The sequence below is a fragment of the Thermobia domestica genome, chromosome 10 (assembly GCF_964235325.1).
Source record: "Thermobia domestica chromosome 10, izTheDome1.hap1.1, whole genome shotgun sequence".
NCBI lineage: Eukaryota > Metazoa > Arthropoda > Insecta > Zygentoma > Lepismatidae > Thermobia > Thermobia domestica.
The window spans coordinates 38,564,735-38,589,437 of NC_137463.1; the positions used below are offsets into that span (position 1 = coordinate 38,564,735).

Consider the following 24,703-nt stretch of genomic DNA (forward strand, 5'->3'; position numbering starts at 1 on the left):
CCAGATCCACCAGCAATTGCATAGTTTGATGAGCCTTGTGGGAGGGTGCATTGTCCTGTAGAAACTCAACACCACTGCTCACTTTTCCCCGGCGTTTTTTCCTTCAGGGCCTCCTTCAGCTCAATCAAATAGTTGGAATAAACTCCAGCTTGATGGTTTCACCCTTTTTAAGATATTTGATAAGCATGACATCGTCCTTATCCCAAAACACCGATGCAAGCACCTTCTCAGCTGATCTTTGGCTTCGGAACTTCTTCGGTCGAGGAGATCCACTGTGGCGCCACTCCTGGATTGTTGTTTAGTCTCTGGACCATAGTAGTGCAGCCACATTTCGTCTTCTGTCACCCGGCTGCGCAAGAACTCACCAGGGTTTTGAAACTTTTGCAAAATTTCCTGTGGCATCTGCACTCTTGTTCTCTTCTGGTCAGCATTCAAACATTTTGGGATCCATTTGGCACTCACGTTCCGCATGTCCAAATATTCTCCTATTATGACACCCAAACGCTCACGCGATATATCGACACATGCAGCAATGTTTTTGATCGATATGCACCCATTCTCCATGATCATGTAATGCAATTTGTGGATGTTTTCCGTGGTCACTACACTTGAAGGCCTGCCTGAGCGAGGTTTATCTTCATTCTCATAATGATCAGTCTTAAAAAGCCCCGCCCACTTTGCTACTGTTGTATATCCAGGAGCGTGTTTCCCCAAAGTATATTGCAAAGTTTCATGAATTTCCATAGAGGATTTGTCTTGCAGCACAAAAAACTTGATGACACTGCGAAGCTCGTTCTTCTCGAATTTCCTTAGATCCTCCGCCATATCTTCTTACAGAACCTGTAACAAAGGAAATAACAATGATAAAATGACCATATGTGGGATGAAATGTTCACAATATATGATCTTTCTAATGACTACAATGATTTGTTTCAATTTTTATTTTTTCTTGGTGATTTCATGAATTTTCCAGCACCCTCGTAATATGCACATAAATGGATAACGGAAGAAATTGACTGACACCAACTTTGATCACTTCCAGAAAGTCACTTGGGTTTAGAATCTCGATTTACTTTTCAGAGCCTGAGTATTTCTAGTGACCCTATATATTGTAATGTTTTACGTGTCTGTGTTTACAGATACCCAACATGTGCCCCTATTTATAAACAACAACTATGTGCATCTTACTATGGAACATTACAGTTGCAGATGACTGAGACAGCAGTGACACCATCTAGTTAGTTACATGATGACGAGGAAACACAGGCTCCATTGCTTCACCTGGAGTGTTTATACAATTGGGAGGATTTTATGGACATTCTGGGCTGGTTAATCCTTCCTTTAGCTTACCCAGAGCTCTAGGAGATACCTAACCTAAAGCCTCTAGTTTGGTTCGGAACTTTAGGCTTTCTATCTTTCTGTTCAGCTTGTTTGAGGCTCTGTCGGGATTTTTAACCTTAATCATTTAGCTTGTTCAGAGCTTTGAGGCTCATAACTTTTTTCTTTGCTTGCTTCGGAGCATTGGGAATTTTTAATCCACTCCACCTAGCTTGCTTCGGAGCTCTGTGGAGACCCTGCCCTAAGCTACTTGGGCCTTGGATCACTTTTCTTTACCTTATATTAGAGGTAAAATACTGTTTATAGAGGATTTTTTATAATAAAAACCGATAGTGAGAGACAATTCTACACTATAACTTCAACTATCAAGCTTTACCTACCCCTATACAGGGAGAACTTTACAATTATTCAATATGAACATCAATCGATTTAAGGTGACAAAAAAATCGCTTGACATCGAACTTGATTACTTTCGGAAAGTCATTTCCAGTTTAGAGTCACGATTTACTTCCCAGGGGGCCTGAGCATTTCTATTGACTCTGTATATACAGTATGAACATCAATGGATTGAAGGTAACGAAAGAAATCGATTGACATCAATATTAACCACTTCCAAATAGTCACTTCTGGTTTAGAGTCGCAATTTATTTTCTAGGGGCTGAACATTTCTAGTAACCCTATATATACGCTATCACGGGCGTGCCCGCTGGGGGATGAGGGGGACGCGTACCCTTTAGAAATTTTCCAGGAGGGGATTGTTCCCCTCAGAAAATTGTATAGCGGGTGTCTTTTCCAAATCCCTCGGCAAAAAAGATGAAATACTGAAATGGTAACGTCGATTGTCAATTAATGATTCCTGGAATGGGTAAAATATTACAATTTTTTGAAGAAAATTCTGCAAAAAATATCATAGTTTATAACTGAAGTACAGAAAGTAGCGAGACTGTATTAGATATATCGAAAATTACCATAAAGCGTGCACATGTTCAATTGCAATATAAGAAGGTTTGATGAAAATAGTAGATTTAATTGAAAATACGCATTTCTTAGTGTGCCTTTTTATTTTGTACAGCTACCAATTTGTAAGAGACTTACAACTTGCTTCCAAAGCAAAAATATTTCGAATACCTGCCTAAAGAGACCTTTTTCTTAGTGTGCGGATGTGTAGTTCTCTCTGCGTGTTCTTTCTAACGTACTTCATCAACTGGGCTGTGCGCGCGTGCGGCACTGTTTTTGAGAGGACTTCTTTTGCAGCGTGTTTTCTCCAACAATAACGCTGTTTAGATAGCTATGTCCATGTCTGATTGTAAATATAACATTGATCTGAAATTTTTCATCTCTTGCTTGTGTTAAGTGTCGTTTTATTGTTTGAAATGTATAAATTTGTCATAAGAAAAAGAAAAGAAGACAGTACGTGGGCAAAAGTAGTGCCATTATTGTAGAAAAAAAGAGAAAATTTAATTCAAATGATAGTTCAGCTGATGGATTACAACCTGAAACTGACATTGGAAATTCGAATTTCCGTACCAGGTCACCATCACCATCAGTGTCTTATAGGAGAAACCCCTCAATCCCCATGTTTAGCAAGTGGTTTAGATTTTCTCCATCCTTTGAACTTTTCGAAACCCAATCAGCCTTTAGTGTTACCTACAAATTTTCCACAACAGTCTCTGAAAGGTCGAACATTGAAATTTGTACCAACCTGATTCTAGATTTCCCTGGCTGCACTTTGATCCAAACAAGACTAACAGCATTTTCTGTTTTTACTGTATGGACTTCTTCAAAAACAATAAAGAACAAGTTCATACTAGAAACATTGAAGACGCTTTCACTATTGTAGGATTTAACAACTGGAAGAAGGTTAAAGAGAAATTCCGTATATACGAAACTTCAGAATTCGTTACACGCAGATTAAAAACCCAATGAAAAACCAACTAAACAGATGATCGACTGAACGCCAGGAAAAACCTGGAAAAAATAATTTCAAGTATACGCTACCTTACAAGACAGGAACTCCCATTTAGAGAGCATGACTCCTGATCTGGGAATTTCTTTCAGTTGATAAGCCTTCACTCTGAAGATTCTCCACAATTGAAGAGCTGGATAGACTTAAACATGAAGAGATGTAATTTCATGGATGGTAAAATCTGGAACATAATTCTGGAAATCATGGTCCAAGAAACTGTTTTTCACATATGTAACAAGATGAAATCTCAAAACCCTTCTCTGTTCCCTATCATGTGTGATGGTTCCCATGATGTGAGTGGTGAAAAACAATTAAATATTTGTGTCAGATGGGTAGATGAAGATCTTTGTCCTCATGGAAGTTTTCTTGGGTTCTATGGTAGTATGTCAAAAAACCACTGGTGAGTTTATAGCTTAAGTTTTTCTGAGTGCGATTGTGAGACTCCAGCTTCCCATTGCTGAACTCAGAGGACAAGGTTATGATGGCGCTCGAATTATGAGTTGTGCAGACATTGGTGTTCAAACTACTTGTATCATTTGTAAACAGCAACCTCTCACCTTGTACGCACATTGTAGAGATGACTGTGCTAATCTTGTGATTCAGGATGCTTGTTGTGCGTCAGAAGTACTGAGAAACTCTTTGCAGTGGATGCATGAACTAGGAGTATTGTTTTCGCAGTCACTTCAAGTGAGATCAGGATTTTCTTCTCTGATCGAGGCTATTGCTGGTGATTCCGTCTCAAACATTGTAAAACATTAAACCCTTGTGTCCCACTAGGTGGATTGTGGACTCACATCAGTCAAATAACGGGAGTTGTTTAACATTATAAAGAAATTCTATACATGTTGGAAGATATGAAAACTGAAGGAAATGCCAACACTTCTTCAGGATCAGCAGCTGGACTTTTGCGGTTTTTGAAGAAGAATCTACGTTTCTTGAGTTCATAATGGCTGAAGATATTATCAGCAGGTTGGAACTACTTAACAGGACACTTCAAGGCCCACTTTCAGTGTCAAAATGGGAAACAGTGCATAATGTTTCCCATAAATGAAGAAATGGACTTGAACAGTATGCTGAGTTATTGACCTTAAATTCATTGTGCTGTCTCGAAATATACGTCAATATCATCACCCTGGAAACCCCATTAATTTTAATAAATTTTGTCAACATCTATAAGTAGGATTTTTCGTGCCGCTGAAATAGAACCTGCTTCCAATCATTGATAGGATTTATCCCAAATTGCAGAGCTTTGTCATGTGACATATTGAAAATTTCTGGAGGGGTGTAGTGCCTTAATTTCTTTAATTTTAGCTCACAATGTTGAGTGGAAGGTACTGTCCTCCCCCCCCAGAAAATATTTGGTGGGCACGCCTATGACGCTATGCACATCAATCGATTCAGGGTGACGAAATAATGGTTTGATACCAATTATAATCACTTCCGGTTTAGAGCCGCAATTACCTTTTTGGGGACTGGGCCTTTATATAGACCATATGTATACAACATCGATGTCAATTGGTTCAAAATAAGGAAAATAAATCGATCAACAGCAATCTTAACAACTTCCGTCAATTCACTTCCAATTTAGTCACAATTTATTTTCCGGTACCTGGGCATTTCCAGTGACCCTGTATATGTATAATGTGGGCATCAATCGGTTCAGGACAACGAAACGAATCGAGTGACATCAATTGTAGCAGTGTCCGTGAAATAGCTACCCGTTTAGAGTAACAATTTTCTTTCCGGGTTCTGTATGTTTCTAGTGAACTTACACACAGAATCAAGCCAAGACGAATTGAACAAAGCAATTGATAACATCCATTCTGATTTACAGGAAGTCACTTGCGTTCATATTTGTAATTTACTTTCCGAAATCACAGCAGCTTGACATGCCCGCCCTCCATATTTAAGCAGAGTTTTCATCTCTCCATGGTATGCTTGAACACACACTCCAACATTGCTGGGGTAATTGTAGGCAACTGCCTGAAGACATTTCGACATCGGTGCGTACAATTACTCAAGCAATGGTGCAGCTATATTCAAGTGTACCGTGGTGAAATGGCAACTCTGCTTAAAGATGGAAGGCGGTCATGTAGAACTGATTTCGTTGACTTACGGAGTATTCTTTGATGTTATAAACACTTCATATACATTCAAATTTTCCTTCCCAAAAATGGTTAGGAAGTACTCTGTATATGTCTATACTTTGAACAATGTTTTAGTTTAGCAATGAATGCTAATGATAATTTTGGGGCTACATCTCAATAACTCTACACTGAACTATTATCTTGCTAGTAATATGATTGAGAGCTTAATGAGGGAAAATTTAAGCATCAGGTTCACCTCAATTAGTGGCACGGTCCTTATACAGCATAAATTTTCAAGTTTGTAAAGCAATTCCCTTTCTTTATTTCTTACTAACACTGATTGCATGTCATTATAATCAGTTCAATAAGATCATTATGTTGAATAACATCATTAAGTTCAATAAATCATTATGTTCAATAAGAGCATTAAGTTCAATAAGATCATTATGTTCAATTCAGTAGGATCATATGTTCAATAAGATCATTATGTTCAGTAAGATCATTACGTTCAATAAGATCACTATGTTCAATAAGGTCATTACGTTCAATAAAATCATTAAGTTCAATAAAATCATTATGTTCAATAAATCATTATGTTCAATAAGAGCATTAAGTTCAATAAAATCATTATGTTCAGTTCAGTAGGATCATTATGTTCAATGAGATCATTATGTTCAATAAGATTATTACGTTCAATAAAATCACTATGTTCAATAAAGTCATTAAGTTCAATAAAATAATTATGTTCAATAAATCATTATGTTCAATAAGATCATTAAATTCAATAAGATCATTATGCACCGATTGATATGTATATATACATAGTATTTCAAAATAACACCGATAACGTTTGGAAGGTGATTCCTGGCACAAAGACGAAAAGTATAGACCAATCTGGGTGCACAAATGCTTCCTTTCGGAGTTATAGGCTGCCGAAAACATGAAAAAATGAACTTTAAAGGCCCATAGCTCCAAAACTATGGGACCTACCCTAGGTGAGTAAAGCCTTCACTTAGGAACTGGTATGTGCTCTACCCAAATATCCATGTTTCAGAATCCTACGGAAGTTTAATGTAGGTAGTTGATAAGTACTTTATATCATATGACCGTAGCCAAACTCCCTCTATAAAAATTGTTGCGTGAGTACCTTAGAATTCTGAAACATACATATTTGGATAGGGCATATACTAGTTGCTAAGTGAAGTCTTGACCCGACTACGGTAGATTCCATAGTTTTAGAGCTATGGACCTTTAAGGTTCATTTTTTTCATATTTTCGGCAGACTACAACTCCGAAAGGAATCATTTGTGCACCCAGGATGGTCTATACTTTTTATTTTATCTTGGCGTCAGAAATTGCCTCCCAAACGTTGTCGGTGTTGTTTTGAAACACCCTTTACATCTCGCATTTCAATTCTTTTTTAATTGAATGATAAAAAATATTGTAAAATATAATATTAAAAAAAAACTGATAGAACTATTTATTTGTTTATGCAACAGAGACCATCATCGTACTTGAACCTACTAATTGATTTACATATCGAAATGGAACAAATTTTACGTTGAAAGCTGGACCTTGAATAAATAAATAAACAAACAAATAGAAGTTAAAGTACTTTTAATGATCACTGAAGTAATAAAATACTCTAATATTTTCTAAATCAACTTGTTTATTTACGCTGAGATTCAATACAAAGTACAACAAAAGTAGCCAATAACGTTGAGCTAAATCCAAACTTCTTCAACTGCCTGAAGCAAAACAAATTCTTCTGGTCAATTTATAGCTCAAGTAGACAAGTAACAGTTTGATTGATCTGTCTAAGACATACAACCTGAGGTTAAGAAAGAAAACTTCAATTAGTGCAGTAACAATTAAATTAAAGCTTGCAAACTTTTCGGTTAGAGGGAAGCAAACTTGGCCCCAACTTTTTTCGCTTGATTCTTGTAGTATGTGACGAGACAAACACGATACACTGTGGGCCAGAAGCAGAATCTGACTGGAAAAAAGTAGTTTTGGCAACTATGTCTAATCTACATTCGAACAGCATAGTGGTGTTAATTGATAACTAAAGTTTCTCGCTACATATCAATAAACACAGATAACAACCTATAGTGGTGGTCGTAACACGTTAAAGTTGATAGTTCATTATATGCTTTAGTAGCGTGCTGAATTAGGATGGTATGAACGTAAAGTTTGTGATTTAATTATACAAGTGAAAAGGCAAGGAACGTTTGCGAAATAAGCTATGAGTGAAAGTATGTATATCTACTTCCTGTTTGAGTTAAGTTTTGTTTGATTGGTTTATTTTGCTTTTGTGTAGAAGTATCTCTAGAGAGTGCAAGTAATTACGCAGTAAAGAACTGCTATTGGAAATTCAAATTGACATTTAAAAATGTACGTCCATGTCTGTAGCGAGATTTTTCGTCATGGAGTAGTTTGATATATGTATTTTGAAATACAGTTGTGATCTACTGCTCGTTCTTGCCCAATTTTTATATTTATCCTATTTTCAAAGATAGGTGTAGAGAGCCGGGCATGCTCGTCGTGACGCGCAAGGACCTGTACGAGGTGCTGCGTTCTAAACCATCAAACGAAGCACTTTATAATTATGTTACGAACAACTATGGAATGGAAAGCCTATCTGCGGATGTTCTTCGCAGTATGAAAATGACTAAGTGCCTTCAAAGATGATTTCGAGAAGCGTTGGATACTGTGTAATAAAATGACTGATAGATTTTTACCGAAATATAATAATTGGTTGTAAGTACATATTAAGTTCTCTGATAAAGTGGTTATTGCTTTGAAAACGATCTTTCAAAAACAAGAGCATAGACCTTCGACAAGCAAATCAGGCGCACCTAGTAAATCCTTCGAAGATTCGGGAATGAAGTCGAAGAAAACCCTTGTAAAGCCACTCGTTACAATGCATTCTGAGCAAGAGCTGGTGTTGGCTACCCAAAGGTCATTGAGAGTTGCTGGAAAAAGAGATGCCGCAGTTTTATTAGGAGGAATCACTCAAACGATACCTAAGAGAGCAACAAAATACAAGGAAGCTTATCCTTCACCAAAACTCTATCCAAACACTCATCCGGATGAAGCCGTTGCACTTATAGTAGATATCAATTTATCTAAAAGACAGTATACCAATTTGAGACTAGGCGCAAAGGCAAAATATTCTGACATATATCCTTCGTATAATGTGGTGCGGGAAGCAAAATTAGTGTTATACCAGGGAAGGGAATATTATATATAGTAACTGACACGTTAGCCAAAGTTCATTTACAAGCAATAATAGATCAAACAATTGAGGGCATCTGACTTTACAGAAATATGTTATTAAACAGTGTATCAGAGATGGAGACATAATCAAAGTAATGTGTAAGTGGAGTTGCGATGGAAGCAGTTGTCAGAGTGTATATAAGCAGAAATTTCAAACAGAAGATGAATCAAACAGTGAATATAGTGACTCATACATCTTTGCTATATCCTTCGTTCCCTTACAGTTGTATTCAACATCAGATAAGGAGGTTGACAAAGCAATTTTGTGGCAAAATCCAAGACCATCATCGCCTAGATTTTGTCGGCCCGTGAAATCGTTGTACCAAAAAGGGGCAACTGAACTGTCGGGAATGGAGACACAAATACTTAATTTAAAGCCTACTAATGTACTGACTCAGGAGAAGGAAATAAATGTTATCCTTGAACTTGTATTCACAATGGTGGATGGGAAGATGTGCAATTCCGTTACAGAAACTTCCTCTCAAACGTGCTATATATGTGGATCTACTCTTACGAATATGAACAATATTGAATTACGAGAAAAAGCAATAGATAGTAGCAGATATGTATTTGGAATCTCCCCCTTACATTCTTGGATCCGATTTTTCAAATGCCCAATTCACATACCTTATCGGTTGGACATTCGCAAATGGCAGGTTAGGAACCCCGAAAACAAAGTCAAATTCTCTGCACGGAAGAAGCAAATTATTCAAGAGTTCCGAACGAAAACGGGATTAATTGTAGATCAGCATAAACCTGGAGCAGTAGGAAATTCTAATGATGAAACCACAGTGCGGCGTTTCTTCCAAGATCCATCGCAATCCGCTGAGATTACAGGAATTAATGAAGAACAGGTTCGGCGATTTGGTATTATATTGCGAACTATATCTTGTGGTTTTCCAATTAATGTAGAAAGATTTGACGCATTCACATTAGAAACTACCAAACTGTCTATATCCATAGTTCTTCATGCCTGTTTCTGTCCATAAAATTCTAATTCATGGAGGAAGAATTATTAAGGCAGTCACCTTGCCTATCGGAATGCTCTCCGAAGAAGCTCAAGAAGCAACACATGAGCATATTAGAGCAAATAGGCTCATGCAAAAAAAAAAAAAAAAAAAAAAAAAAAAACACCTTCTCGAAAAGAGAATATTCGCGATGTATTGCACTTGCTCCTCCTCAGGTCCGATCCTATCATTTCAAGTCAATCTCCTTTTCGAAACAAAAACGAGAACTCCCTGATGTCAGGAAGTTACTTACAGAACCTGCTATTAAATGTGCAGTTTCTAAGGAAGGTAAAGTAGGACATGGACAAGATCGCGATAGTAATAACTGTAATGATGGTGACAATGGCGTAGATGATGATGATGATGATCATAATAACATGCAGACGGCAACAATGAAGACTACAGTGTTGAGTTCTAGGCCTCTGGAAAAAGATTAGATGTTTTCTCTCTTCAGATAAAGTACATTATTGTTCTATTTTACTAATTTATTTTCGTCTTTTTTTAAATCTTTTATCATTTAGCTCATTATTTTTCTCGTACGCATCGTTTCTCAGCTGTTTTGAATATATTGTGGTCACTTATGGCACCGAGTAATAATTTTACTGGTAATGTAATCATATATTGCATGTATAGGAGGGATACTAATTTTTTTCCAGTCAGATTCTGCATCTGTCCCACTGTGCGATGGTAGCAAAATTATCGAAATTGTACCGGGGGAACATAGGTAATTTGGGTAATTTTGTATACAGAACTACAAAATTACCCAAATTACCCATGTTCCTTCGGTGCAATTTCGATAATTTTAGTACCATCGTGTTTGTCTCGTCGCATACTATAAGAATCAAACCAAAAAAGTTGGGACCCAATTTGCTTCCTTCTATAATCAATTTTTCTACTCTGTAATGGCCGTGACAAGCTATTAATATTTACTGATTTCTCTTTCATTGTAGATTTTGAAAGGATCTTTGCTTTAAGTCAAGAGTCAGATCACAGATAAAATAAAACTTTTGTATAGGGGTGCATCAGAAATTCTGATCAAAGAGAATTCATAGGCCCAGTCAAGAATTTGGCATAAAGAAGAAAGATAAAAGGAAGGAAAGAAAATACTTTTTTTCGTCGAACAGAAAGACAAAAGAAGAAACTGGAATCGGAAACATTAGACAAATCAACATCTTTTAAACTGTATCTAGATCAGTGATTGCCAAACCGCCAATCACGAGCTACTCGTAGCTCGCGAGGATATTTTTAGTAGATTGCGTTAACACTCCGGTTTATATTTACTAGAAATGCAAATTTATAGTCAATAAACAAATACAAGATTAAAAAAAAAAGTTGGTAGTTCTTTTGGTTGGTAGCTCAGGAGATTTGAAAACGGATAGGTAACTCAGAAGGGGATTTGAAAATGGATAGGTAACTCAGAAGGGTATTAGAAAACGGATAGGTAACTCAGAAGGGTATTAGAAAACGGATAGGTAACTCAGAAGGGGATTTGAAAACGGATAGGTAACTCAGAAGGGGATTTGAAAACGGATAGGTAACTCAGAAGGGGATTTGAAAACGGATAGGTAACTCAGAAGGGGATTTGAAAACGGATAGGTAACTCAGAAGGGGATTTGAAAACGGATAGGTAACTCAGAAAGGGATTTGAAAACGGATAGGTAACTCAGAAGGTTCGTAAGTTTGGCAACCACTGATCTAGGTAGTTTGCACTCCGAAGTAACCCCCCCCCCAAAAAAAAGTGAGTCGTCAGTTTTAAGAAGGGGATAAAAACCAAAAAGTAACAAAATGAAGTTTTAGCACACCTCATTATATCTTACTTTTTTTTTCCGAGCTCCTTTTTTATACGTAAGTGTTAAAGTATATAGTTCTCAAGTTACAGTAAAAACTTGAGGTTATTGAACAAAATCTCTAAGACTAATACAATTTTTTTCTTCGATTTTTTAACATTTTGGTTGCTGGACTTATTCTCTTCTTGAAGTTGACGATGTAATTGCAGGGGCAGGTCCAGGGGAGCGACCGGGGCAATCGTCCCCCCTTCCTCGCCGAAGAGGAAACTTTCTTATTTTATATATAAATAAAGCTTATCCCAGAATTTGGAGCACTTAAAAGTAGCTCTAAGTAACAGTATTACCCCCCAGAAGTCCGTCCTGGATCCGCCCCTATGTAATTATAAATACTGGCTAGATAATTGTAATATTCTAAGGGTCGTTCCAAACCACGTAGTTTCTAATCTTAATACTTTTTTTTTATATTAATCTAACATGCAAGATAATCTAACATCTTCTGCAAAGCAGTGGCAGCAATACAGGGGGGTGAGGAGGGGCGACCGCCACCCGAATATTTTTTCTCGCCCCCCTTCGCCCTTCCCTCCCATTTTTCTATGTATAACCGGTGAAAAATGTACTAATAACGTGTGCAACCGATAATAACAATATTCTAAAGAAAACAAATGTGGCTGCCTCGCCCCTCAAAATTTTTCTTGCCCCCTTGTGCCCCCCCTACTATTACGAGTCTAGCGCCGCTACTGCTGCAAAGTGAACATTATTAGATGATATTTGATCGAGAAAAAGTAAATGAAGTATGAAGGATAGGTTGCAATGAAAAGCGAAGAATCGATTTAGAGTAGCATTATCTACCGCGAATCCTCTTGGAATCCATCATGGAAAATAGAACGAATTAACAGAATATAATGCTTTTAGAAGGACAACATACGTCTACTTTTGAAAACGCCGGGGAACTATTTAAATGAAATCAAATGATTTTTTTTTATTTCAACGTTCCTTGATTATGCCCTTTAGGCTATGGCAGACAGTTGATCAAGGCAAGTGAGTGATGATAGAAGAATTGATGGAATGCAATTGTCTGAGGAAACGGAAGTGCCCGAGAAGCCCCATGGACACAATATTATCCACCACAAACTTACTAAGGCGGGGATGGAACCAGGAACCCCACGCAGCAGAAGTAAGCGCTCTACCACTGAGACATCGTGTCCCCGGGGCCACTATTCATTCGATATAATTATTTTGAAAATGTATTTATTTCTTCAGTAACCAATGCCCAATGGTTGACTGAATAGGACAACATTGATAAGAATAACACCGCATCAATCGAAATAGCAAAGTCGTGATTTTGTTGAATTATTTTAAAGTAATGCAAGTGGATCTTGGTGGCTCAGTAGTAAAAGATTCACCTTTATTGTATAGGGTTCTGGGTTTGATCACAGCTCCCGCTAACTGGGCCTTGTGGTGCACAAACACCGTGTGTAGGGGTTTTCATGATGATCTGTTTTCTCCCACCTTCGTCATGACACCATTATCGTCTGTCCCAGTGTATCGTCTCCCTTTGTCCCGATCCATGATCGTGGGACATTGAACTTTAAAAGAAACGCTAACTGTAAGAACAGCCTCCACCATTTTCGACTATTTAATCAGTTTGTCTTTTAAAGAGAAAGAATAATAAATCTTAGCATTATTTTTACAATATCCGAAACTATGTTTGTAACGTTATTGACCACAAAAGTCATCAATTTACACGTGCTCAGTATAACAGCAAAATCATTTTGATGAATGACCTCTTGAAGAAAATATATATACCCATCATTGACATATATATATATATGTAAGCTAACGCTTCAAAAATTAGAATAAACTTACGTTTTCAATCGTCTTGTGCAGCTTTTATGGTTTTTCACAGACTCTTTGAGAAGATATGTTCTGATGCCTCGGACGTAAATCTCGAGGTAGGAAGGCCAATCAATTGATTTAAAATCAAAGTTGAATAACAGTCTATCATTCTCATCCATAATTGACCAAAAAAGTTTATCCATATTGGTAGCATTAAAGTTCCAATTATGAGTTCTGATAAAGTAGTCGATATGTTTGAGCATCAGATTCGTCTTCTGCAAAATGGGCATGAAGCTGTAAAGAAATATATTATAATCTTTGGATTTGTTTATGAAAAAGGAAACAAAATTGTATTTTTTTTTATTTAAGCTCTTATTTAAAAACAATGTACTAGAGATGCTAAGCTTAGCAACAAAATTAACATACATTTTTAATATTCATTAATTGATAAATGATTAGTTTCTGATCATGGGAAAAGAGAAAGTTCATTTTGTTCGAACATTATAGAGTGTCAAAATAAATATGACTCAGATTTGAGAATATTATCATTATTATAATGTTAGCATATGTGCGCATGCAATGGCAAAGTAAGTGGGAACAATGGTGCCCCTGTCCCGAGTCCCACTTTCTGAAGAGACCCACGCCGGCAGCTAATGCAAATGATCAATTGATCGCTAATCAATGGAGCATATGGATGGTACTTGGTGATGCAGTAATTGTGCTTGTCTCAGGACTTTAATTGTGCTGTTAGCTGTACTTGCTGGAAGAAAGAGCCTCCACTATCTTAGTAACCATGCTTGTGCATAGTCGACAGCAAGAGACCCAGAATATGACCGTTTTGAGCAACGAATCACCCGTGACAGACTCGAATATTCCCAATTTTCTGTCACATACCGGCTTCAAGTACCCATTTACTGATTTTCTGATTGATTCTTGAATATCAGTCTCCCTTGTGCTGTTATATTTCACTGTGTACATAATACAACCGATAGATATGCATTTAATAGACGATATATATAGGATGTTTCAAAACAACACCGACAACGGTGGGAGGTGATTCCTAACACCAAGATAAGACAGAAAGTATAGACCAAATTGGGTGAACAAATGTTTCCTTTCGGAGTTATAGGTTGCCGAAAATATAAGAAAATGAAATTTAAAGATCCATAGCTCCAAAACTATTGGACCTACCGTAGTCGGGTCAAGACTTCACTTAAGAACTAGTACGCGCTTTTATTCAAATATCGGCGTTTCAGAATCCTGCTGTACTTCCGCAACAACTTTTATGGAGGTCATTGGTGAGTTCTTCAAATTATATGACCGTAGCCAAACTCTCTCTATAAAAATTGTTGCGTGAGTACCTTAGGATTCTGAAATATGTATTTTTAGATAGTGCATATATTAGTTAATAAGTTAAGTCGTGATCCACTACAATAGGTCCCATAGTTTTGGAGCTATGAATCTTTAAAGTTCATTTTTCATGTTCATGCTTCCTATAACTCCAAACGGAAGCATTTATGCACCCAGGTTGGTCTATACTTGTCGTTTTAACTTGGTGTCAGGAATCACCTCCCGAACGTTGTCGCGTTGTTTTGAAATACCCTGTATATATAGTCATTAAAATATAAAATGTGTTCTCTAGTTTGTTTATAGAGTATTTTCACCCGTTGAAACAAGGCCCCAGAATTTTGATATAATATGATATTTTCGTACCGGAAAATTTTTGTCGGGTAGGAAAATTTTGTCGGGTTGTGTCTATTTCGGGTAGGAAAATTTTTGTCCACGAGCTTCCACGTCGAAAATGGCCTGAAACAAGGAGATGCGTTGTCGCCATTATTATTTAACTTTGTGCTGAAATATGCCATAAGGAAAATCAAAGATAGCAACCAGGGCCTAGAGTTGAACGGCATTCACCAGGTTATGGCATATGCTGATGATGTAAATTTAATAGCGGATGATAGAAGAACAGTAGAAATAAATGCAGAGATCTTATTAAACGCTTGCAGGGACATGGGTTTAGAAGTAAATGCAGAGAAAACTAAATACATGGAAGTGCGTCGGGACCGTAATACGGCAAATTGTGGAGGCGTTAAAATATTAAATAATACTTTTGATAAAGTGGATACTTTCAAATATTTAGGATCAATATTAACAGACGAAAATCATATTCACGAAGAAATTAAATGTCGACTAAAAGCAGGGAATTCGTGTTACTATTCGGTTCAAAATCTCTTGTCGCGAATTCTGTCGAGAAATTTGAAGCTTAAAATATATAAAACGATAATCATGCCTGTTGTTCTGTATGGTTGCGAAACATGGTCGCTTACTCTGAGGGAAGAACATAGACTGAAAGTATTTGAGAACAGGGTCCTGAGAAGAATATTCGGACCCAAGAGGAACGAGAATGGGGAATGGCGGAAGCTTCATAACGAGGAACTACATAGTTTATACGGTTTACCCAACATTGTTAGGGTCGTCAAGTCTAGGAGGCTTAGGTGGGCAGGTCATGTAGCTAGAATGGAAGAAAGTAGAAACGCTTTCAAAGTCTTGACTGGTAGACCCATAGGAAAACGACCATTAGGAAGACCTAGGCGCAGATGGGAGGATAATATTAAGATGGATCTCGCAGAGATAGGAATACAAAGTAGAAACTGGATCCAATTAGCTAAGGATAGAAGTCAGTGGAGAGCTTTTGTGAACGCGGTACTGAACCTCCGGGTTCCATAGGCCATAGAGTTAGTTAGTTAGTTTTATGATATTTTCGTCTTCTTTTTGACTCTACCGCCCCTCCCCACGTTAAGCACAGAACACCCTATCCCCAGGTATACGATAGAACTCTGTCACTATACCTGAAAACTCTAATGTTAACTGAACCATAGTCGCTCAAGTTATAATTAATGGGTTAATGGACCCCAGAGACTTACTCCGTTGTCCATTGCACCTAATTTGTTGTACATAAACATATCTTTGTCATGTTTATCAAATGGACTAGGTTCGATTCGGATGTCCGGATGACACGTTCATGTCCGTTCCTTGTCAGTTGGAACTTGTTTTGGCTCCTGGCCCCATAAAAATTCTGAAGATATTTAAGATATTCTGTAGATATTTGTTTAAAGTCCCACAATTATACTCCGAGGTTAAGAGAGATAATGATGATAACGAACAAAATTATGGAATATAAATGAAATGGGAGCAAACATGGGAACCCCGACAAAACTCGCGCACAATATGTTTGTGTAAAAGAACGTTCATTTGGAGCTAGTGGGATCGTACTAGAATCCCATGTACTAGAGTTAATCGCTCTACCACTGAACCACTGCTGTGTCCTATTGACCTCAGAGTAATAGTGACAAAATAGCTTTGCCGTTGCCATCCCCATTAACCGCTCAATCAATCAATCAATTATTTATTGATGAACATTTTAGTTGTACGGCACATCCAGGATGGGATATTGAATAAGAACAAATAATCATCTATGTTCACAAACAAGTGTTTTTATGTCAAAAGCGTTATATTAACCCCTTGCATTCCTTTGACATCCATGTGGATGCCATGAAAACGTATCCTTTATTGAGGGTCGTATTAATCCTGGAGATGATGAAATTTTTTAGTGGAAGCATTGCGAGACTTAGTTCTACTATTTCTCCTTAGGTGACAGCACCTTACTGACAGAGAAGCAAAGAAAATTTTGTCTCAGTAGATACCAGGCATAAAGGAACATTCAATTATGACACACATATGCTTGTTTTGAAGATAAACAATTGGGAACTTTCAAGATGGGAAAAAAGAAAAATCTTTGTCTGTGATCCCCGGTCAGTGTTACTAACGTAAAACACCATAAAATCCCTTCATCAGAACATCAAAATTTCCCCTTTTCAGTTCAAATGTTTCTCAATACAAATGTTTTTTAAATCACTATAATATGAATGCTCTCCTCACGCGTGCACAATAATTACGACGTATATAACGGTCTAGACAGTTTTAAACAGTAAACAAAAATCTGATATTAAAACACGCACATAGGAAAATGACACCTGGAACGCAAGGGGTTAATTAAGTTTAGATAAATTACAAGACAATTGAGTCATTTTCCGTTTTCACTAATACTATTTTCAAATGTTTATAGAAGTTTATTGGATCAAAAAATCCAATATATTTCAGGCAGAAATTTTCTTGTAGGCCTTATATCTGGAGAACTACACATAGTGCAGCCAAACCAAAACTACCACTTAACTCATTATGAAGTCCTTACTCCGCAAAAAATAACAAATCTCGATTTAGGGGCCGTTCGAAAATTTTGTGGGCTCTGAACCAAAAAATCCAATGTATTTCATTCAATTATAAATTTTCTTGCAGGCCTTATATCTGGAGAACTACATATACTGTAGCCAAACCAAAACTACCACTTAACTCAGTATGATGTGATTATACCGTAAAAATATAAGAAATCTCGATTTTGTGGAAAAAATTTTGTGGACCCTGAACCAAAAACATTCCACTATATTTCATTCAATCAAAGATTTTATTGTACGCTTGATATCTCGAGAACTACATATAGTGTAGCCAAACACAAACTATCACTTAACTCAGTATGATGTGCTTATTTTGTAAAATATACGGAAACTCGATTTAGGGGCCGTCCATAAATTTTGTGGCTCCTGACTCAATGTCTAATTATTGGCCAAGATCGCAATCTTTTGATCCATTTTTTTGGATCATTTCTAAAATTCTTGTTTGTATTGATTATTGTTTTAACATTTGCTGTTTCTTTCCTTTGGTGGGAAGACACGATGGCTCAGGGGTAGAGCTCTTGTGTCTTGGTACGTGAGATACCTAGTTCGAGCCCCGGCGAAGTAAGTTTGTGGTAGAAAACTTCGTGTTCGTACGTTTTCTCGGAATACTCCCATTTCCTTCCAGTTTCTGATTCCACCAATTCTTCCATTAACATTCATTTGCTTTAATTATCATCTCTCTTATCCTAATGGCAATAAACGTGGAACGTTAAATTGAAAGATTTCATTTCATTTCGTTTTTTTTTCTTTCCTTCGACCAATATTATTAAACACGTTTGAAATCAAATGACATGAAATCTTTTAAGTTTTACGTCCCACGGTTATGCCGGCTAGGTTAAAGGAAAAGGTGATAATGACAAATGAATGCAATGGGGGACTGAAGAAAGTTACAGGAAACGGGACAACACTAAGTAAACCCACGCACACGATGTTTGTCCACCACAAAGTTCACTTGGCGCGAGCTGGGATCCGAACCAAGGACTCCCTACACCATAAACACGTTTGAAATAGTAAAACAGAAACTGAATTCTTAGTTTGAGTAGTATTCAATTTAAAGTTGCTCTTGACCAAATTAATCGTTACACTAAGCTTAAGATAATATGACAAAAATTATCACCGTTTATGTTTTCCCAATACTAAAAGGCAAGCATCCAAAATATATCCAGGAATAATTCCAGTTAATAACAGGAGTAGTTTTTGAAGTCTTCTGTTGGCTATCAGTCGAGTATACCCAGGGTACCAAATAGCGCTGCTGAGTGGATGTTTTAGAAAGGATTTGTTTACATAATTGAAGAAATCCTTCAGCATTAATGGATTAGCATGTCCTGATGAACAGTTGAAAACCAACACTTCTTTATGTCTACAAAACAAAATTCAAAAAAAAAAAAAAAAGAAAAAAGAAAAAGAAAAAAGAAAGAAAATCATTAATAAATTAAATTTTTGTGTTAACCCTTTCTGACCTGAATTATTTTTTAAAAATGAAGATTTTTTTATTTCAGTGGATTATACGTTGAAATCTAAGGAAGTAAGAAAATCCATTTATATATATATATTGCCAGAGCGCTCTTGGAATCGATCGGCACGATATGTGTGCTATGAGAGCTAAGGAAGTTTGTGATTCCAAATGGAATCACACGGTCAGAAAGCGTTAAACGTAGGTTTTATTCTTAAAATTATCTAGATTTTCCATTTAGAAAATGCTTTAAAATAAAAAGCAAAATTACAAATTTGAGAAATATAGTGCATATGAAATAAAAAATTTAACGTTCCACGATTATATCCTTTCGGCTAAGAGAGACAATAATTAGGGCAAGTGAATGATAATGGAAGAGAATGAGTGACATGAGAAAGTGGGAGGAAACGAGAATACTTCGACACGATGTTGTCCACCACAAACTTAATTTAGCCGGGGATCAAACCAGGGACCCCATGCAACAGAGGTAAACGCTCTACCACTGAGCCACCCTTCCCTCCTTGAGGAATATAATGTCTGTATATTTAAGATATATTGGTTTCGGAATGTATGAAAGGGGCGCGGTGGCTCAGTGCCAGATCGCTCATCTCTGGTGCGTAGGGTTCCAGGTTCAACCCCAACTCCTCCCAAATAGGCATTTTGATGGGTAAACACCATGTGTCTGGGTATTCTCGGGATTCTCCCGTTTCTTCTACTTTCGTCATTCCACCATTATCATTAATCTCTCTATTACCGTCTCCCTTAGCCTCAGTGCATAATTGTGGGACGTTAATTTTTTTTAACAAAATGGATTCGTTTTGTTTTGTTAGCTGAATATTTCCCAATCTGTGATGGAGCGTGAAAGTTTACTTTCGGAAGACGCTGCATACTGAAAGTTTATGATCATCTAGTGCACAGGAGATTATGAAAAATAATAATTTAATCCTTACGGGGCACGATGGCTCAGTGGTTGAGCGCTTACCTCTGTTGTGTGAGGTACCTGGTTCGATAACTGACCAAGTTAAGTTTGTGGTGCACAACATCGTGTCCGTGAGTTTTCTCGGGGTGTTCCCGTTTCCTCCCACTTTCTTATTCCACCAGTTCTTCCATCATCATTCACTTGTCTCAATCATTGTGTCCCTTAGCCTAAAAGGGGCATAATCGTGGGACGTTAAACTGAAATATTTTATTTCACTTTCCTTTTGGATGTTTAGAGACTTCCGATAATAAATTTCTGTTTATTGAAGCAGTTATATGTTGGAAATAGTGCAGCGTTTCTTTGTTTGTATTTTGTGTCACAATTTCTTTCGCACCAAATACCATTAATCTGATTCTCCTTATCCTGGACAAGGTAAGTGTGGGAACTCATTATTTAGAGATAGTAAAGTGAAGAAAAATTAGCTTAGATTAAGTAAGCATAGTGGTCTTTTACCATTTGAAACTGTATAAAAAAAACTGAAATTTATTAAAAATCCATAGGCTATTTGAAATGAAATAAAAGATACAAACCATCACACGAAAGAGCCATTCTCATTTTCCACTGAAAACCCCCCACAGCTATACAGAAAATTGATATCAACTAATCAACATAGCTTTCCGTACTGAAGATAAAGATACCTTAATCATCAAGCTGAGTCAACGCTTTCGAAAATGATCGCATGCTGAATTTAACATTAGAGTAAATGGCAAGAAGTACTTTTTTTTCGATTTTAAAAGAACCGTAAAGGATAGAAAGCTAGTTCTTAGGAAGTTTCCAAAAGATAATATCAAAGGGCACCTAATGGTACTGAAGTGGGTTTCCGGAAAGTTCCGGAACGCTTAAATCGAGGTTGAATTTGCTGAAATTGTTTGAAAGTACACGTATCTTATCTACAGAAACAATAATTTTAGGAATGATCAAAAAAATGGATCAAAATATGAGATTTTGACCAAAAATTTTAACAATGATTCAAAAAAGTGCATCGGAAGATTGCAATCTTGGCCAATAATTAGTTTTCTGGGTCAGGGGCCACAACATTTTTGAACAGACGATAAGTACCCGGCTATTCGGTAGCGTTTCCAAACCGTACTTATTGCTCATGCGTATGCTTGGAATACGCTGACCATGTATTTAAATGTAGATGGCTAATCACAAACGCGAAAGCAATAAACACGCGGAGAAACCGACAGCTCGAGCGTATTTGGTGCGTTTCTGAACAATAGATTGCCTGATGTTTAAAAGATGCCTAAAGGAAGGACAAAAAGGAAAGACGTGTTGCCAGGCAAGGAGAGTTTTAGAAAGAAACAGCTGCTTGGAAGATGCTTTGTGCAAAGTATTGAAACTCTGTTAGTATAGACCTGGACCTAGCAAAAATACCCGGAAACCCTGACTGGCTCACAGTATGATTTATAACTCTGGCAAAAGTAAAATTACCGAGTAGCCACTTTGACCGCGTTCCCTGCGGGAGGTAACGCATTCTCAAATATCCATACGCTAAATCGAGTTTTCGTATTTTTGTTTTTACGGAATAAGAACATCATACTGACTAGGGATGATACCATACCGGGTCCAAGTACCTGGGGAAAACCTATATATCATCTGAAAGCTCTTGGCATGAGAAGTACGAAACCGTTTTCAAATCACCGGCAAACCCGCAACTTGACCCTATAAGGGGCCGGTTTGTTGGTGTTTGTGACCCTATGTATGGCATATTCGATAGAACAAAAATGAATGTTACGATGCATCACGCGTAAGCACCTGAGCCTATCATACTCCTCTTTGACTCATTGCTAGAATGTCACTCGAGCAAGGATTTGATGATATCGCTTTGCACTCAGACGTACCCATTTGATCAGTGTTGCCAACGAAATGTAAATATAGTGTGGAAGATGGTTTTTGTACCACTGGATGTATATCCTTGAAACGTAGCATAAACATCATTCGTCATTGGAGAAAACATACTGTGGACGTATTCCTCGCCCAAGTACCCAGTTTGTCAGTGTTGCCAACCAATTGTAGAACTGAGAAGTTTTAAAACAGGTTCCGAACGATGAGACGTTTATACACAAAGCTTGGCAGATACATTACACGACACTATAGCAAAAAGGCGTTGACTGTCACCATCTTCCAACCATTCTAGTTTATCAGTGTTGCCAATCAAGCGTAAACATCATAATGTTGCAAATGACATGCGTGCCATTGAACGAATATAGAGCAAATGCGACAGTAGAAGTATTCGACAATACAAACATAGTGTAAGCGTCTGCGTCTCCCAAGTACCCCAGTTTAGGAGTGTTGCCAACCAATGCGAACATTCAAGATTTTCGCATGAAGTCTACAGCATTGGTGGACATAATTAGACTACAACCCATACTAGGATTGTAGTATGTTAGTGTGGACCCAGAAGCACCCATATTGTCAGTGTTTCTGCACAATTGCTTTCTACACGGTATGTCACAAAGAAGCTGCTATGACCAGATGCATGTATGTCTCATCCAAACCTTTCTTTCTATACGAGATTCTAACCTGTGCCGTTCGTTGTTGCGTCGTCAACAGTCATGTCCTATGATATGTATTCAGCCGCACGTTCACATTATTAGACAATAGAAAAATACCACCAAGCTATACACTGCTATTTGAAAAACTTCAATTTGGAAAACGTTAGCAATATTGACAGAGTGGGGTGCTTAGGGAATGGTACCAACCACGGTATGTTTGATGTTGTGTCGAGTGATCTTTATGCCAAGTTATGTCACTATGTATGCAATGGTCAGGCACTCTTTCGAGAAAATATGTTTTAGAATGGTTGGAAACGCTGACAATATGAATACTTGTGGGTTCACACTAACATACTACAAACCTAGTAAGGGTCGCAGTCTAATTATGTCCGCCAATGCTGTAGACTTCATGCGGAAATGTTCGCATTGGTTGGCAACACTGCTAAACTGGGGTGCTTGGGACACGGGGACACTCACATTATGTTTGCATTGCCCAATGCTGCTTCTGTCGCATTTGCTCTATATGCGTTCAATGGTACGCACGTCATTTGCAACATTATCATGTTTACGCTTGATTGGCAACACTGACAAACTAGAATGGTTGGAAGATGGTAACATTCAACGTCTTCCTGCTATAGTGTCGTGTGATCCACACTATATTTACAGTTCGTTGGCAACAGTGATCAAATGGGTACATCTGAGTGCAAAGTGATATTATCAAACCCTTGCTCGAGTGACGTTCTAGCAATGAGTCAAAAAGGAGCATGATAGGCTCAGATTCTTACGCGTGATGCATTGTAACATTCATTTTTGTTCTATCGAATATGCCATACATAGGGTCACAAACACCAACAAACCGGCCCCTTATAGGGTCAAGTTGCGAGTTTGCCGGTGATTTGAAAACGGTTTCGTACTTCTCATGGCAAGAGCTTTCAGATGATATATAGGTTTTCCCCAGGTACTTGGCCCCGGCATCGTATCATCCCTAGTGAGTTAAGTAATAGTTTGGGTTTGGCTACACTACATGTAGTTCTCCAGATATAAGGCTTATATTAGGTATGGTACCGAGTCCGAGACGAGATCGAGACTAGTCTCGGACTCGGTACCATCCCTAATGCTTACTTTAATTGCTTACTTTTCCACCTCACTTTTTTTTTTTTTTTTTTTTTTTTTTTTACTTTAAAATGTTTTTCCAACCTACGTTTCAGGCAAATGCTGCACAAAATTGTCTATCGGGCTTTTGTGCTAATGCTTGAACTGATTTTGCAGCAAATTCCATTCCGATTTAAGCAATGTTCTGGAACTTACCCTGTTCTAGTACCATTGGATGGACCTTGATATTGTCTCGTGGAAACTTCCTAAGAGCTGCGTTTCTATCTTTTAACGTTCTTTTAAAATCGAAAAAAGTACTTCTGGCCATTTACTTTAATGTTAAATTCAGCATGCGATTATTTTCGAAAGCGTTGACTCAGCTTGATGACTAAGGTATCTTTTTCTTCAGTACGAAACGCTACGTTGATTAGTCGATGCTAATTTTCTGTGTAGCTGTCGGGGGGGGGGGGGGGGGAAGGTTCAGTGGGAAATGGAAATGATTGTTTCTTTTTCCCTTTTATTAAATTAAGTCATGCTGCAGTTATTACTAAAACATTTATTTATGAAATAAAAGTAAAATATGACAGGCGTTTTCGGAAAACTTCGAAGAAAACCTACTGTTCTCATGACTAAAATATTTCTGGTTGATTTTACACTTGGAATAAAACGCGTCATATTGTAGGACGATTATTATCTTTATTTGTAAAATAAGAACAAAAATCACTTGAGTAACTTTTGACAAAATCATCTGAGAAAAAGAAACTCTCCCTAAGAATAAATTATCTTTTATGGATATTTTCAGAAGAAACAACTTACGCTAAATTAAAGAGTTGTTTATGAAATATGAACAAAATCAGAGAAGTTTTTTAACACACACACACATATATATATATATATATATATATATATATATATATATATATCAGTAGCGTAGCGTGGTATTCCGAAATGGGGATGCCAAAGTTAGCCACTTGTGCGATACAATACTACTAAAATCGGCAATACATAGCTATACCGATGGGAAATATAGGATTGTAAAAAGTTTTGTGGGGAGGCTCCCTAATTGGTGGCCTAGTGGGGCATTTAGAA

At 37.3% G+C, this 24,703-nt stretch overlaps 2 protein-coding genes across 2 annotated transcripts in view; both read right to left on the bottom strand.

Annotated features, from left to right (window-relative positions):
• Window positions 1-120: 120 nt before the first annotated feature.
• On the bottom strand, window positions 121-825 carry LOC145661441 (protein GVQW3-like). Its single transcript, XM_081726747.1, has one exon. The coding sequence runs from the start codon at window positions 823-825 to the stop codon at window positions 121-123; it is 705 nt and encodes a 234-aa protein (XP_081582873.1).
• Window positions 826-7,064: 6,239 nt separating this feature from the next.
• LOC145661974 (putative fatty acyl-CoA reductase CG5065) overlaps window positions 7,065-24,703 on the bottom strand; it is a 31,670-nt gene continuing 14,031 nt past the window's right edge. The window contains exons 2-4 of the mRNA XM_081727319.1: window positions 18,710-18,952; window positions 13,331-13,594; window positions 7,065-7,222 (exon numbers count right to left, since the gene is read on the bottom strand). Coding sequence (XP_081583445.1) covers window positions 7,132-7,222; window positions 13,331-13,594; window positions 18,710-18,952 — 598 coding nt within the window. The 3' untranslated portion in view covers window positions 7,065-7,131. The remainder of the gene's footprint in view (window positions 7,223-13,330; window positions 13,595-18,709; window positions 18,953-24,703) is intronic.

Excerpts from the sequence above, each read along its gene's own strand:
- LOC145661441 (XM_081726747.1), bottom strand. The coding sequence starts at position 825 with ATGGCGGAGGATCTAAGGAAATTCGAGAAGAACGAGCTTCGCAGTGTC.